This window comes from Plodia interpunctella, chromosome 9 (assembly GCF_027563975.2).
Source record: "Plodia interpunctella isolate USDA-ARS_2022_Savannah chromosome 9, ilPloInte3.2, whole genome shotgun sequence".
Taxonomy (NCBI): domain Eukaryota; kingdom Metazoa; phylum Arthropoda; class Insecta; order Lepidoptera; family Pyralidae; genus Plodia; species Plodia interpunctella.
In genome coordinates, this window is record NC_071302.1 from 4,053,176 (window position 1) to 4,071,595 (window position 18,420).

The 18,420-nt window shown below is 33.9% G+C and overlaps 1 protein-coding gene across 2 annotated transcripts in view; it reads right to left on the minus strand.

Moving 5' to 3' along the window:
* The window catches only part of LOC128672219 (suppressor of lurcher protein 1-like), a 226,255-nt gene that overhangs the window by 149,390 nt on the left and 58,445 nt on the right, over positions 1–18,420 (minus strand). For both annotated transcript variants that reach the window (XM_053749220.1, XM_053749219.1), the window contains one exon: positions 5,507–5,579. In XM_053749220.1, coding sequence (XP_053605195.1) covers positions 5,507–5,579 — 73 coding nt within the window. The remainder of the gene's footprint in view (positions 1–5,506; positions 5,580–18,420) is intronic.

The following is an 18,420-nucleotide window of genomic DNA, read 5'->3' on the forward strand; positions in this document are numbered from 1 at the left end:
ATTTCAGCATATACATATGCAATAGAATTGTGAGGGACTTCGTACAGAAGACGAGATTCAACTCATTGTGAGAGCATATGAAAGAAGTGGCACATGTGTAACGTTTTTATTTTGCAACTTAGGGTTAGACAAATAGTTCCTCGGAGCGGAGTTACAGGCAATAGGACTGATTTACTGCGCGGTTAATGGCGACTTGTAACTATCGGCTGTATAAGTGCCTAGGATAAAACAAAATGGCTGGTTGTTAGCTGATATGAACCTTTTTGAATGCAGCTTAAATTATATAATGCATTACGGTGCAGAGCAGGACATTTTCAACGATAAAATAAGTTCATGGAGAAAGTATATATAAGTATGTATAGGTACATGATCTTGTTAGGATCGTGTATGATACAGGATCTTGTTACTTTATCTATGAACTATATAATGAAAAAACTAGGTACTTTCCATCCCAGAAAATCCCACGAGCGTAATCGTACATCTATATAATTTTATATCAACTTGATCCAGACGAAATGAGTCTACACAGAGACATGCCTAGAAAATTCCACCATAATTCCATTATTTCTGTTAGCGTTGATCTCGTTTAGTATCAAAATAAAACGTTAGCCTGAACATAACTGGCACGGAGTTTATTAAACATAAACCAACGCTATGACCAGTCATAAAGAGCTGGCCATTTTTCTATGGAACAGTAAAGTGTATAATGAAATAGCTTAAGTGTCGTTTATATTTTTCACGAATAACGAGAACGGACGGTATTTTAAAAAAATATAAATGTTAAACATGACTTTTGCAAATGTTGTCTGTAGCTATTTTACCATGAAATATGGTCTATGCGATGTGTTGTTTGGTCCCGCCCTAGAATAGGACCACCCCCAATCCTCCCGTGGATGTCGTAAGAGACGACTAAGGGATATATAATTTTGATGATAAATACTGATAAATACTGATGATAAATATTACCTTATATGATACCTTATATGATACTGATGATAAATATTAACCTACTAAATGCAAAATCGTTATCTATTTAGGTCTCGGTAACTTGTCTCTACAAAATTTAAAAAAAGATAATTATTCCAAATCTTTATTCAATTTTATTACATCACATACTGATTATTTAATTATTTATAATTACGCCCGTCGCTCGGTTCAGTTATAAAACAAACACGTAATTCGACGTGAAAAAATAAAGGTTAAGGTAATTAAGGGAACATCAAACGTTTGATACAAGAATATCAAACTAGGTAATCGCGTCTTAAAATTAAAATTTAGCTTTACTCCATTTTATCCACGTGAATGTAGTACAAAGTGCACTTGCACATTTTTTGCACTCGTCGACATTAACCTGTACAAAAGCTGGAATGGTTTCGTCGTTGAACACTTTAACGGGGGCACTAAAAGTTCTGTTTTCACTTAAAGTGCATCGTATTTGTACGCTTCGTAACTTCAATATATTTTGTTACAAAGACACTTCATCTCTTCCATTTTAGTGTGCTCTTAGTTAAGTTTGGGGCAAAATTTGAAACTTAAAATGGCTGCCTGACGACAACCCTCTTTGGGAATGTTATTGTTGCCATCCCAGCTGCAAAGGCTACGTGTCTGGAGCTGGCCATAGAGGTTATGGGGTGGTCTTACTGTAGGCCTTTGTACGGCTACAAAGGCGAAAATCATAAGATATATCCAAGGGAGGGAAATCCTGAATTATATTATTTTGCTTAGTCGATTAGTTAATTTTCCCCCATTTTACTTTAGGTACTCAAAAATTATGTTTGACGACATTTTTACTGCTTTATCAAAAATTGTTTTCATTTTTTATTCATTTTTTAATTACCTTAATCTCTAAAATACTAAAATTTTACGCAGTTATTCATAACGATATTTATATAAGAATAAGGCGTATTTTGGAACTAGTCATCTATTTAAAAGTTTTCTTACAGTAAATACATACGCACGAGTGAGAATGCTCGTCACAATCACAAGAAAACCATACACAACTGCAAAACGTTCTCTGACCAGTCCATCCAATAAACAATTCTAAATGCATTGCAGTAAAGATTATTTTATAAAATCGACTATCATCTAAACATACTTCTGTTTACGAACCAACCTAACATTACATTAACCAAAATAACATCGAGAAAGCAAATATGCACACCATATACCCAATAGAAGTCTATCGAATTATCGATTAGTGTTGTTTGTTTTGTCAAGTTGCTTGCAAATACGAGCAGATTAACATTAATTTATATGGAAATTGGAAGACAGAAATGAGGGGAATATCTGGAAATAAGATCTAATTGGACGCAGAAAGTAATCTAATCATAGAATGTCTGATTAAAGTAGATAATGCTCCTATTTTAGATATTGATACAGGATATAATGAAAGGAAAGTACGATGCATGAAATACTTAATTCATTAGAAACATATCGACACCAAGTATGTGCTTTTGCTAGCGACTGTCAGACAGCTGTACGATCTTTCAATTAGTTACGGAACAATTTGTTCTAAGTAAGGGTGAGTTGCACCGTCAAATTTGACGTTGCTTTTAATCGGCGCGCCGCTGACGTTTAGAAAAAATGGGGTAATTTGCGCTTTTCTACGTGCATCATAGTAATGTGCCACTCATTCTCGTTTACAAACTGGGGTAGGTACTTTGCTTTTTTCTATGTACGTTAGAGTCAAAGTTGATGGTGCCACTCATCCTAAGTATGTTGACGACGATTCCTGTGAATAAAGTAAGGTAGGAAAGTTTTTGTCCAGCAGTTACATGTTAATACTCGATCAACCTTTTGTTGCAACGAAAAATTTAATGTGTCATGCATATTATAGAAACAAAACACCTCTTTGACGTCGGTGGCGCAGTGGTAAAGTGCTTACCTCTGAACCGAGTGGTCTCGGGTTCGATCCCCGGTCGGGTCATGATGGAAAATGATCTTTTTCTGATTGACCCTGGGTCTTGGATGTTTATCTATATATGTATATGTTATAAAATATAGTATCGTTGAGTTAGTATCTCATAACACAAGTCTCGAACTTACTTTGGGGCTAGCTCAATCTGTGTGATTTATCCTAATTAATAATAATGTGTATTTAAAACAGTAGTCACGGAATTAGTATGTACTCCGTACAACCGAAGTACTTGCTAAATCCATGACAGTAGTAGATTTAAATGTAAGTTGCACACTTACGAGCATCAATTTCATGATTGTATTTCCCTGTCGTATGTTCTCACTAACGCCTATCATTCATATTTTATGCCAAATGCAGAGCTATGACACAGTTCGTTAAACATAAACTCCAATGATAAACAAACGCGCTTGCCGCTGACGGTTGCATTGATTGCATTATTCCAATTTAGTTTGTTAGTGGTCATTATGTCTTGTCTGTGTGGGAAATATTGATTAAATCAAAGACAGAGTTTGATGGTAAATAAATTATTTTCTGGTGACAATTTCTCTTTAGTCTTTATTAATGACCTTATTCTAGGAAAGTCTCAAGTTTCAGTTGTTCATTTTAAGTGACAAAACTATGACTCTGTTAAGAAAGGCCTGTGGTTTGAAAGGTCTCAGGTTCATATCTTACTCGTACCATATAAGCCACATAAGTCGTGCATATATAGTAGTTTTCATAGACCACCACTTGCTTCCGGTGAAGGAAAACATTTTCAGGAAACCTGCACACTGGTGGACAGTTTAGTTCACTAGTGTGTATGCGACTACCTGCCACTATATGGCGGTAAGTAGTCGTAAAAGTCATGTCAGATGCCTTTAAGCGACTTGAATAAAATCTGACACCAATGTTAGTAATAACACACTCGATATGATAATATACCACTTACTTGTCACTATATCATATTATAGGCTATCATAAGATCGAGATATGTCTTCAGCATATTTTGCCTGAACTGAGCTATTTATTTATTCCTTTATTTCGAAAACCAAAAGTATGTACAATTTCTTAAATATAACTTATACTAGTGGTGAGAACCAGATAGGTTATTGTGTTAAAATAATTCACTAAGAAAGTTGCACAAATACAAAAATAATAGGTACATTGACACATGTGTTGCGGTTACTTCAATTTAGCCTTCAATAAATTTGTTTGAACCGTACTGTCAAACCGTTGTATAAGTGCAAATAAGAGAGATGATAACACCCAAATTGCGGAAATACATTTCAACTGTCATTTCTTTTGTTACAAGGCAAGAGAATAGCAATATGTACGAGACCTGGGGGCGTCTCAGTCTTTAATGTTATTGTATATGAGCCATAACCACTGTGTTTTCAGAAAGAAAAGAAATGGCAGTGGTCCGTAAAATTTGTCGTCTGATAAACGGAGCAGGTGAACTCGACCGCCATTTTGCGGTATTTGTCTATGACAGTTTTATTATACTTGCCTTATTGTTATTTATTTACATGTTTTACTTTCTTTAAAGCATATAAAATTTTCAACGAAACCTTTGGATTAGAAATAAGATTTTATGAAACTCTAGTATCAATTTCACGATTATTCAAATTCACGTAATTTTGCGTTGGCATCACACTCCCATAATAATAAAAAGTATACCCTTGTAATAAAACACCATTCATTTGCCACACAAAAGCACTTACTCGACTAAGCCCAGTTGCGTATTCTAATCACCCGCTTATCTTATGAACCATCGCCCGAATTTATGCTACTAGCTTTTGCATCGCATTTTATGCTACTAGCTTAATTTTATGTTGTATGTACCAATGATGAAAAAGAACCTCCTACATTTTCCCCTAAGATCCAGTCGTTTATTTTGCATGATGATTTATAACGTGGATAAAATGAATATGATAGTGACGATTACAGTTAAGTAAACTATTATTAATATGATATATGGCATGCATCGAAGATACAAAAAAAATACGGAAACGTATTCCATTTTGAATAATGATAGAAATAATATTCCACAAACGGAGGATCGGATCAATATTTTTTCACAATCAACTTCAAAATAAACGAATAGAAGCTCCGTTTGTGGAATACTCAGGTGCCAATTAAATCGGTGCCCAATATTGAAAACGTCTGCGCGAAATAACCATGTTGCTTTATAGGCATTTTATAAAAATGATATAGCTTTAAATGTTAATAACCCTTTAAACTACATAATAAATAAAGGCAGTGGGAAGCAGCGGCGTCCTCCAATCAATCATTGGGGGTTTGGGGTTTACCCGCTGGCAGCCATCCAATTGCGGCTTGTCTAACAGTCCAACGGGTATCAGAGTTTTACACGCGCAATGTATATTGACTTTGCAATGCTGAATGCACTTTCGTTTGTTTTATACATTCAATATTACGGTGGTATATGACAACGTTTGTGGTCTAATTGTTATCATGACACCAGAGGTCACGGGTGCTATTACCGATCTGGTGAAGATGGAAATTGATATTTTTGAGATTAACCTTGGATGTTATCTAGTCAGACGAGAGGGAGAATTCTCTTAACAACGTTATAGCATAATTAATACTCACTTGGATTGACAGCATGGCCCTCATCGACGACATGCATCGATAGATGGAGAAGCACCAGTAACGAAGCAGAGAGCTGCAACAAATAAGATAACAAATCATAAAAATCATTATGGCGGAAATTAATTGTAGTTTAACATGTAACAATAGGCTGTAATATTATGATGTAAGAGGAAATAAATAAAATAAGCTACTAGTTTCTGTACGGTTAGTATGGTATTCTGGATATGTCAAAATATGAGAATGTCAAGAAGCGGATAAGTGAAGACATAAAGAACAAGAAAGTAATTACTTTATACCATAATGTTACTAAATCATAAAAATAGTATAACTTCAAGGATTTATTAAATTTTATAATTTTAATATGACGACCTTTAATTTGACGACCTCGGTAGCGCAGTGGTAAAGTACATTCCTCTGAACCGAAAGGTCCCAGGTTCGATCCCTGGTCGAATCATGATGGAAAATTATCTTTTTCTGATTGGCCCGGGTCTTGGATGTTTATCTATATATGTATTTGTTATAAAATATAGTATCGTTAAGTTAGTATCCCATAACACAAGTCTCGAACTTACTTTGGGGCTAGCTCAATCTGTGTGATTTGTCCGTATGTATTATTATTTATATCTTTTTTTGAGTTAGTATCCCATATCCCATTTTTTCCTTTTGCGTTACAGAAGCCTAAAAGTTATGTACAACAAGTACCTCTAAAACTAAATGAGCTAAAACAGAATAGACATTTCACGGTGCCATCATAAAGCTGGGGCTTACAAGCCCAAGCCTAACTCAATATTTTAATCCGGCAGTCACCTCTCGCTTAGCCTTGTAAAGCGAAACGTCTACTCTCAGGTAGGATGCATCCACTAAATTGCATTAAAAATCCTTTTTGCCCGGCAACGGTGCACAATGAAAAATTAAATTTTCGCGAAAGCCCTAGACTTGTGCAGTTTTTTCTATGAATAAATCTGAGCTAATGTTCTTTCTGAATTTACAGCTTCGACCTAGATTTGCTTAAACTACTAATTTGATTGTTATCTAGCCACCGTCCGGATCTGAAGTTAAAAATAATCTAGTCATAAAACCAGCTGTTTAATGTTGTGGGCAGTTAAATAGCTTGAAATGAAAGTTTGACTACACGACAGTAGAAGTGCGGTGCAAAATCTAATTAAAATGATGGGCTACATTTCTTAATATATTATTTTAAATATCGCGCTGATATCAATACTTTAAATAAAATAAACGAAATTTATTTCAATTGTCATTTTCATAAGTAAAATACATAAAATATTATGTTAAAATGCAACATTTCATAATGTTAGTCACATTGCCGAAAATATATATTTACGAAACTGCGGGCTAGTTACGAAGCGTTTTGTACAAAGTGCAAGTAATAACATGCAAGAATAGCCCAGCTCAGAATAACCCAGTTCTGAATACAGAGCTCGATGGCTGCTTTATGGTAATATGTAAAGTATTTATTGCATTAATAGTGAACCACCAACTGAGCGTATGGTAACACGGCAAGTAAGTTAAACAGCATAATCAAGCTGCAATTTAGTTTCTGCGTCAACTTTATATTAACTAGCGGCCTGTCTCGACGTCTCTCGGGTAATAATAAATTATACACCTAAAGCTTCGTCAGGAATCACACTATCTATTGGTGAAAACCTCATGAAAGTCTGTCCAGTAGTTTTTGAATTTATCACAGACAGACGTGGCAGATAATTTTGTTTTATAATTTGTAAGGATAATAATAGTCTTGCAAATTTTGGAATGTGACTTTGTTCACTTGGTTAATTGATGTCTTTGAAGAAAAGGCTCATCTCTCTCTCTATTATCTTCCTACAATACTTGTAAGGACGAAATTCGTAAATCAAAGACATTATAAGTAATTCATACAATTTTATTGTTTATACAAAATATGGTTAAACGGTATGAATTAAAATTACGTTTAATATATGTTTTTATATATTTGATAATACCATAACATTGCAATCGATTATTAACATTATTAACCAAATAAATACCAATTAGTAGGCAACCATTAAAGTACTACTCATATACTTATAACTATTTTAATCCAATTATAATGAGACCTATCAGCTAATAACTCGACAGTAATTTTGAAATTGTTTAAGTCGCTGGCTGTATTTAATTTAATATCGTATATACTTAACTTACCTAATATTTTAAAAAACCGTTGATCTCACCTGTTATTCAATTATCGCAAAAATCTAGTCATATAACTGACGTAATTACTCGAAGCACAACTCACAATAGCAATTTTGTTCACGAACAATCCGACAGCAATATGGCAGCACAAAATAATAAAAACTAAAAGGGGTAAGACAGGTAACTTTTTGAAAAAAACCCTATAATTTGTGTATCCTTTCGCCCAAAGGCATCTAACGTGACCTTTTACGATTGCCCACCGCTTCTAGTAGCAAATAATCCCATACACACTAGTGAAACTGTGCAGGTTTCCTTACGATAACTAATTATTTACAAGAGATGCTTACATGGAATAAATCCATTGTACATTATATCATTCTTGTACTTGTATTAATTTATTTACTTATTTTCTTTTATTACAAAAATAACATTATATACATAATATTTTTCTATTGCTCCCAAAACAATTTGAGGATCTCCGTGGCCTAATGGACATTACGCCGGACTGCTATACTGGCGGTCCCGCGTTCGACCCCGGTCAGATCAACATGGAAAATGATATTTATCATATTGATCTAGGTCTTGGATGTTTATCTGTATATGTATATGTTATAGGATATAGTATCGTTGAGTTAGTATATACATAACCATAACACGAGTCTCTAACTTACTTTGGGGCTGATTTGTCCATATTTATCTACAATATACCTCAAAACGAAAAATGGAAACCCTAATCAAATGATCATTCAAATGATCAAAACACATGATCCGTCATCTGTTTGGTTCTGTACTCGACTTATTTTGCAGTCAGCCTTCCGTGTCTAGTTTTAATTACTCAACGCATATTTTTTCATGTAAACCGTAAACCTACAATACTAAATGACATTGATATAGCACTTTTATTGTTAAACTAAAATTCTTTGTGGTAAGTATGAATACGTACTTAATACAAAGTAGTTTCAAATATGTGCGGTATAAAAAGTGAGTTATTTTCACTATGTAAAACATTGATTACCTATTAGGCAGACACCTATTTTTTACATAGTGTTACTTTTTCAAGTGTTATTTTTTTAATCTTAAAAAAGAAATTTTGTGAAAAATTGTCCACACTTGATGGTTTAAATGTCTTAACTATTAAATTATAAATCTACAGAGACTATTATATTATTTACAAAGTGGTGTTAAAAGAAAACTTTAACCTACCATATTTCACCGGCTATGGGCTAACCGTAAATGCAGAGAATGCAATCATTCCACATAACAAAAAAAAAATATGACAGACATTTTTATCTGAGTTTATGGTTATAAAATTGTTTTAATTGTAATAACACTAGCAGCACGTCCCGGCTTCGGTCGGGTAAACTTTCCTTGTACTTCTTTCGTTGTATATATGTATTTACTGATCACAGGGTTACACCATCATCTTAGACTTAAAGTGCGCAGAAAAACGCAAAGTACGCCAGTTTATTTAAATGACAGCGGTGCTCCGTTTACAATTAACGTCAAAATTTACTTTGACGGTACAACTCACTCATAAGTACGGAAGATGAAAAAACGCGGACTCGTTGTTTTCTTGTAAGTAAACATTAATATTTATGAAGTTGCAAAGCTTGGTTTGTTCCGGCACTGTAGTTAAATACAGGTTAATGAAGTGTACCAAGACCAACGTCTGTTCATTAGTCGCCTGCCATTATGTTCAAATGCCCGGCCGGAACTGGACTTATTCAACTTTTTCTGAGAATTATTGCTGACAGATTGGTATGTCCTAATCTCCAACATTCTGCGTCTCGTAGTACCCCTGCCGGGGAGAATGTACTGACTACTAATTAATATTATAATAATTGTGTGTAATAACATAATTTTAGTAATTTTATTTGATTGAAATTACAAGATCTTAATAACTAGCGGCCCTTAAATCATTATTTAATAAGTGGATAGTCTATGTCACTACTGAATAATTTGTCTATATCCGTGCCAAATTTCATCAAAATCTGCCAAGTTGATGTTACGTTTAAATCTTTTCTCTTTATAATCTCAATTTGGATGGAATGTATAACTGGTGGACATTTTAGTTCACTAGTGTGTATGCGACTACCTGCCACTAGATGGCGGTAAGTAAAAGTAAAAGTCAAGTACGTAAAAGTCATGTCAAATGCCTTTAGGCGACTTCAATAAAATCTGACACAAATGTTAGCAATAATACACTCGATATGATGATGATGACTGGTGGACTATAATTATATATATAAACAATAATATATATAATTGTCTAAATAAATTAAATTTTATTTATTTATTTATTCAAAATGCCCAATAGGTATAGCTATGGCTGAAACTAGACCTTTTGGCGCTTAACCATTTTCGTTTGGAACATTCCAGAAGCCTTAAGAGGCGCATTTAAGACACAATACAGCGGACAATATGTCCTCAATGCCAACGTAAAGTAGACAGCTTTTGTCGCTAAATTCTCAACACTATTAAGGGTGAGACTTCTAGGTATCTACGATTCGATATATACGATTATCTCTAGATATCTTGCTATTTGAATAACCAAAGCCTGAATATGAAAGTTAATTATCATTAGTAAAATTATTATTTTCAAAAAATATTAACAGTGAGGTATATTAATTAGTTAGGAATAAACTTTCTAATAAAAATACTTCGGCGTAAGATGAAAAGAGATGAAATAATTCGGCCCAACTGGTATGGTAGCTCTGTGGTTTAGAGCAAAGGACCGGATAGACAGGTTCAATTCCCGCTGGATTCTTTTTTCATATCATAATAATTTTTAAAATTAGCTTAGTTGTGAAGACGTCTTATTAAATATCTTTTACCGACTTAACCGTAATAATATGTTTAGCCGTAAATCCAAGTGTCATACTGTGGGCACACATTTCACCATCGTCCCATATTGTCTTGACACCATATGTGCAACTTGACCTAACTTATTGTCACGGCACTTGTGGACAAGTTTCATGCTTATTAGATGTTGGAACAGAAATCCATTTGACATCACATAAATTTAATTTTGAGGATATTACTTTTATTTAATAAAATTAAATTGAAAATTTAAGAAACCCTCGACACCGAAGTTTCTGGCATCCACTCATCTGCTGGAAAAGAGGTGACTGTTACCAAACGGCCGAACGCACATTTTCCAAACATAGCTTACATAGCTGTAACGATGCCACGGACAGACACTAATAAATAAATATATTAGGACAAATCACACAGATTGAACTAGCCCCAAAGTAAGTTCGAGACTTGAGTTATGGGATACTAACTCAACGATACTATATTTTATAACAAATACATATATATATATAGATAAATATCCAAGACCCGGATCAATCAGAAAAAGATCATTTTCCATCATGACCCGACCGGGGATCGAACCCAGGACCTCTCGGTTCAGTGGTAAGAAGTTTACCACTGCGCCACCGAGGTTGACGACATAGACAAAAACTTATGGCTTTAATATTCATTGAGAAAACTACATTACATACAAGAAAGAGAAAGAGAACACGAGAAGAAATGAGACAGAGCGTTAATGACTTTTTTGTCTACGGTTTTACAACGCCTATCATGCCGCTTGACTTGGAATTTGTATGGAAATATTTGGCTATCTCATTGTCTCTAGTTTTCTGTATTTTTGCTCCCTAATAATGAATGGTTGAGTTTGAAATCAGATCTTCAAGCAAACGAACTTTGAGAATTCTGTGAGATTAATGTCCGTGACGTCACGATACTGGACAGAAAGAGATTCTGATACCTTATGAGAACAAGAAAAAAAAAATGATGTAATTAATAAAAATAATCAATTGAAGTGACCTTTTGGTTGATTGTTTAAATGCCTTTAAATATTTTATTTTCTACTCAGTCAATAGCCAATTTTACGCATTTTTTAGTAACCACAACGTATGCAAAATAAAACTGAACTTTCCCCGGACCTGAGTTGGAATTTAAGCGATGCTGCGCCTGAAGTTTGTTTAGAACTGCAAAATGCAGTAAAATAAAAACTGAAGATAAAATATTTCAGGAATAGTTTATGTTTTCACCGGAACGTGTTTATCGTAAATTTATATTTAATACGAACACTCTCTTGCTGGTAGTTTATGGCAAAATAAAATCTTGTAGGTATTACGTGAAAACGGTCGATCTCAGCATGTAATTTCCCATACAAACGCTTTATAATGTTTTCACCATGGATAATGCAAAGAGTTTTAATTGCTACATTACAAATTCCAATACTAGATGTTTTAAATTCTTTTACCTGAATTATTATATTTTTCGCTGCCATTATATGTACATTCAAAATGGAGATGTTAAAAAAGGAAAAAATACCGACACGGCCAATTTCCTATAAAAATCAACTCGTTTAGACATTTTAGTCCCGTACTTTCTTTGCGGGGTGAAGCAAGAGGTTGGTAGCACAGAGCAGAGCAGCAGCGTTATATGTTATTTATAGATATATAATCTTTTTTTGACCTTACTCACTAAATACACAAGTATAATCCGTATAAAAATCGTATTAAAAAGAAATAACACTGCAATAGCACAAATAGATAAAACAAAACGTTAATTAAGGAAGGACACAGTAATCCTGATTAAAAAGGCAATAGTATCAACTACTGGCTCTGTCTTGCCATTAATCCTGGGACTTATTCCAGGACAAAGTTAAATGGGGGATTTAAATACGTAGAAGAGTTTTATTAAAGTTTCGAGACGACGCCTAGTTGATATCCTGCGGGTACCTTCATTTAAAAAGTTTAAAAAGGAGACAATTTTGGAAAGCGATCATCAGTCAAATACTTCAACAGCTCATTATAACACTAGGTATATCAACAAGAATAATAGTAGAATTTACAAGAAGGTGACTCATTATAATTGTATGATAACAGGACAAACAAAGCGTTGCAATGTTAGCCAAAAGTATTTTTAAACTGAGTATTAGATGCCCAAACCGCCCAAGCAGCTGATAGGCAACAATGGCATTTCCAAGGAGGGTTGACGTCATCCAAGCGGACAGTTTTAAAATCACAGCCGAATTTTAAGATTTTTTTACGCTGACAACGGGCTTCGCGGCTTCACAACCCCGGACGAAACCGGGAACATGCAGAGAGAGAATCGTAGATAAACCTTATTACGACAACAGAAGTGGCTCCAGAGAGCAGACGTCGTCGTCAATCAATTAATTAATATAGAGTGAGTTCTAATGAATCGATAGGTCGATACTGATACCGCAGTAGTACACTGTTGACTGATGAGATTCAGACGTGCTCGACTTGGATGTTAATTAATGTGATATGTATCTTATTCTGGATTATATTAGGTGCCTAATTTGATTTAGGTGTTTGTATTAAATATACAGGGTTACTGGTATCTAACGCATAACCTTCCAAAGCCGCATAAGGTACATAGAGACTAACACCTTTTGTTCCACGACTTTTGTCTAAACGTAATAAATACAAAAAAAATCCTTTTTTTAGATTTAATGTCGTTTCAATAAAATGTTAACTCTATGTTCGATTCCGCTACACAACGCTACACTGTACTGTCTCGTGTTGCTTGGCTATTACATAGAGTTAAAATGCGTAGAAGAATCGCAAATTAGATTGTATTTTTTATATGATAAAAAAAAAAACTACAAAACACGTAAAGTCTAGAATAAGAGTTGCTAGTTTTGATGTACCCAAGTAGACTTTAGGAGGTTTTGCGTTTGATACCTGTAACCCTGTATAAGGAGGTATAAGCAAAATGTACGAATGAATTGAATATACTGTTAGTCCAGTAGTAAATTCATTCGTCGGTATACTATTAGTCCAGTAGTAGATGTGAATCCGTGTAAGATAAAGCAATAAATCAATTGACACAAATATGAAATGAGAATAGACGTGAATAATAATGAATTCGTCCAGGTAACAAGAACTTAACTAGCTAATATTTCTCGGAGGAAATCAACATTTTCATATCATACTCGAACAAGCTACAAACTAGGCTAGCACATAATTTTCTAAGGCGAGTCCTTTAAAATTGCATCAAAAGCTTATACAAAGCTAGTCATGACACAACAGCGAAGTTTTAACACAATTTGCCTGAAAATGTTTTCAAGATGCGAAAGAATAAAATTGCCTGCGAATACGTTAACTCAATCAGTTGTTCACAGAAAACTCGTGAAACTTTAGGTGACTTAAAATTTTAAACAATTCTTGTCTATAACGAGAAGCTGCGGGTGCTTCAGAAACGATTCAAAACTTCATATTTTGACTCGATAAATTACAATTTGCATATTCAGCTACTTTGTTTGTCTGAAAACTTTCAACACATTTAAATTAAATAAAGGTAAAATAAATAAAGGTTATCATTCTTTAAGTAATGAATCTCCTTGATATTTTGTTATAGTTAATAGCTAAATTTAATCCGATTGTTCTACCAAATTCGTCATTATTTGTTTTCAACCAGTCTGAACTTTTTGTACCTAACTTTTCGTCACAACACAACAAATGTGCAAAAAAATATTTTAGTTTGCTGACTAACTAAAAATATTTTTACAATTATTTGTGTGTTGGAGCGTTGTGCATTATTTCTAACGCAGTTCGTCATTTTGATGCCACGCACGATTAATCTTCAATTTGCTTGCCACATGCATTTGACTTCTGCTATCGTAGCAATGACAAATACTAACAAACAAGAACTGAAAATTCACAGTTATAAACATTTCATAGTGATAGAATTTCGAACAAATTACGTTCTGAAACTTTCATAACATGTTCACACCTTTTTCTTTATGTAAGTTAGTACAATAGTTTTCAACAACATAAAATATAATTTTCTATTAAATATAAACAATGGATATCCTGGTTATACAACTATTAGGTGCTGTTGATTGATCAAATCAGTAAATAATACATTCTATGTGTCAAACTCAAATTGGCTGATAGATCTAAAATATAGATATGATCGTGATTTGTTTTGCCATTAGCCCACCCTAATAGTAATCATTAGTTATATCTTCAGCTACTTCCCAAATGGCTTTTCAACTATCAAAATCGACTCGCTTACATAACCCCAAAGACACTTCATTCATTTAGTCGCACATTCGGCGGTCTTTATGGCGAGTCCACATATTTCGGGCGGCCGCATGTCCTCGCTTAACGAAGATTTAGTGAGCTAAAACTACTGCATGTGTGTGTCGACCATTATCCCGCTTGTGTAGTAAGAGATCTTTTTAATTTCGATTCAACTAGGTCAGTTATAAATGATAATAAAGCGTAGTAAGAAGAACGTTAGATCTTAATAAATATATGTCGTGAAACCAGTGTATCTGTCACAGGCTCCCCTCGCTGAGATTTAGCCTTTTTGCACTACTGCAGGTACATTATAGGAGTCTTTGCCTTCCTGAATTTTAGACTTATAAATCAAGTTAAATTGATATATGTATAATATATTTATTTTTGTTTTGTTTGTTTTAAATTTGTGTAAACCTTTCACGAATTTGTCGCCTGTATTATTTATCTTAATTCCATCTAATTCTAACAAAAGGAAAAAACCTAAAATGTGCTGGCTTGATGTGGTATTGCATGATACGCGTGCTATTGGACAGAAAATTGAAAAGGGCAAAGACGTGCGAAGTGCTAGCAAAAAGTAGAGATATGGAGCTTGGGTACCGACGCTTGAGGACTGTGGAAAAAAACCTATAAAAACACTCACACGAGGAAACAATGCTATAGAATAGATAAGTGCATTAGCACGTACTAACTAGGAATGTATTTTAAAGGTATTTAACTCAAAAGCAAACATTTGGCCAGTATTAAAATTAGGCATATCGCGACCCAAGGACTAAAACTTAATTCACATCAAGATATACTTAAAATGAATTTTGTTGAATGTGATAACAAAGCTAAATGCAAATCATAGAACGCGTATTTCAAAATAGCGTTATATACAAATAAAGCGGCACTAAAATTCGATGTGCATACGTGAATAGAAAAAAATATCACTACACTGAATCTGGATAGTTTTCAAACACTGAGCCAATAATGTATCGAAACTCTGTTCAACTATTGTCGTTTCGTTTCATAGCTTCAAGTTAGAGCTACCATTTTTTGCAAATATGATATAAAAATGGTCTCAAATTGGCTGGTTTTGTGTTACGTTTTGTATTTTTTAAAGGCGCTTTAATATCGTCGCAGGCGATTGTATAGATTTTTGTTTTAATAATTTAAAATTGTAGTAACAAACAAAAACATATACATCATCACAAATTTTCGCATTTATAATATTAGTAGTATGATTGCAAAACTTTTTACTACCCAGTTCTGGGATCAAAATCAATGATTTTTCGGGAAGGTTAATATTTCACTTACGAAGTGGAAGGGAATTATAAGGTCTTTAAAGCTATACAGCTTACTTCAGTATAATTTATGAATAACTTAGTTATCTTATGTGTATTATCTACGCCAAAACACTTTCACGGGAAACACATTTTCTTTTTGTGCCTTTGGGATTGTGAACGTGAATTCCAATGATATACATATTTCTTTTGGAATAAAATTGTATTTGCCTGTTTATTCTGTAATTGACTACGTGATTGAAATAGACAGTACCTAAGTTTGCTTATTTACGCCTGCCTGCGGCTTCACCCGCGTCAAAAAGTATCTTTATCGTGTATATTTTACTTATGAAATCTTATAAAACACCCATTGCAGCCGTTTGAAGACAATCACTTTTAAAAAAGTTTCGAAGTCAAAGCGAAATAGAAATTAAGATCTGCACATAAATTTTACGCGTAATAATTGCACCACTATCATTTTAAAACGACCACTGTTGAGAAGAAATTCCGAAAGACACTAATTTAAACAGAGGCACCTCTGTTTTACCTCAGATCATTGGCCTACATCATAACATATATAAATGCGACGCAATATTCTAAATGCGAAAGTAAGTTTGTTTATTACCACTTTTAACTAATCAATCTTGAAATTTTGCATACATGTGAAGTACCTATAAGTACGGAAAAATAACTGCTCCCGTGGGAAATACTTTTCTACAAACTTTCGCATGTAGTATAAAGTATGGTAACTAAAGTATGGTAATTAGTTTACGACGAAGTTGAATAATCTTTTTTACCTAATCTGTCCAAATCTATATCCTTTTCCTTACTAATATTATAAATGCGAATGTAAGTTTGTTTGTTGCCTCTTCACGCTCTATCTACTCAATCAATCTTTTTGAAATTTTGCATACATATAATTTGAAGTATGGACGTAGAATACCTTACATCCCGGAAAAATAACTGTTTCTATGGGAAAATTACGCGGGCGAAGCCACGGGCAGAAGTTAGTTAAGAATAATGGGAGCTAAATATAGTGTACTTGTGACCCAAATTCGACGACCGTAAATCCGGCTTAACTCATGTTTACGAGAACACGTGCAGCTAAGAGGAGTTTCCTGTCAGTATGCCAGCCTCTAACTGTCGATTGATTGTGTGCTGTGGGTGATGTCCAAGTTTTAATAAAGACTAATTTTTGATCCTTTTCGAAAAAAGTATACTGTCCACATGTGCGTGTATCAGACTGACAGTAGGTCTAAGACCGAATGTCTCGACTGGACATGGAATTAGAATTGAAAGAATTGCCAACCATTCAAATACTTAGCATTCTAAATTGACAGAGAAGCATTGGTGACCAATGTATCATTGTTTACTTCATCATATCATTGCAAAAACATTTTATCACGAGTAAGTAACATAAATTAACCTAAACCTTCCTCAGAAATCACATTATTGGTGAAAACAGCATTAAAATACATGTTGTTGAGTATATCGCTAACGGAGAACATTGTTTTTATAATATGTAAGGATTTGGGTTGGAATGAATATAATTTTTTTTATAAATTATTACTCCCAACTATTTCTCAGCAATCTCTACGGCCATTACTCGATCATTGGTCTCGCCTACGCGCGATATCATCGCTCATCCATTCTCGGCACACCATATTGCGCCCCTTTTATTGCCTAACTTAGCTTTCAGATGATTTGTGAGAGTTCCCGTAGTACCAAATTTGTTTATGACTGTTCCTGTATTTTGGCCGACTTGCACTTTTTTATTTAAGTCATTATAAAAGTGTTTATTTATGTTTGCCAAAGTCGAAATTTGCTACGTATTTTTAGGTTATATATACCTACATTTATCAGTTGCCAAGGCTTTTATTTCTTAGTATAGCCTCCTCCTACGACTCCACGGGATAATATGGAATATAGATTTTTAGGGTAAGTTCCAAACGTAAGTAAAGGGAGAGGACAGCGTGGAAAGAGATTAGTATGCTATATAGAAACAGGTTCAATTGAGTATATCGTTTCGCATGAATACCCTTACATATTATAAAAAGAAGTGTCCCTGTTGTCTATATATTATCATCTTCTACGAGTTTCGTAGGTCTTAGTTTTCGTAGGTCGTATTCTTATACTATACTATACTACTCTAAAATGTCGCTAAGTTTGTCGAGATTAATCGTAGTATTTCATTACAGGCCACGCTTGGGGAATGTCGACATCATATTACAGAGAGTAACAAATAGGTAGTGGAAAATTTTACTAAATTTATAAAATGTTATTGAATATCCCAGTAATAAATAGCCATAAGGTATTAGTAAAATTATCAGAGTAAGGGCTAAAATCAATTAATAAATTATTTTCGAAGGTTAGGAACAGATAAATCTATGTTTTTATGACTACTTAGGTATCT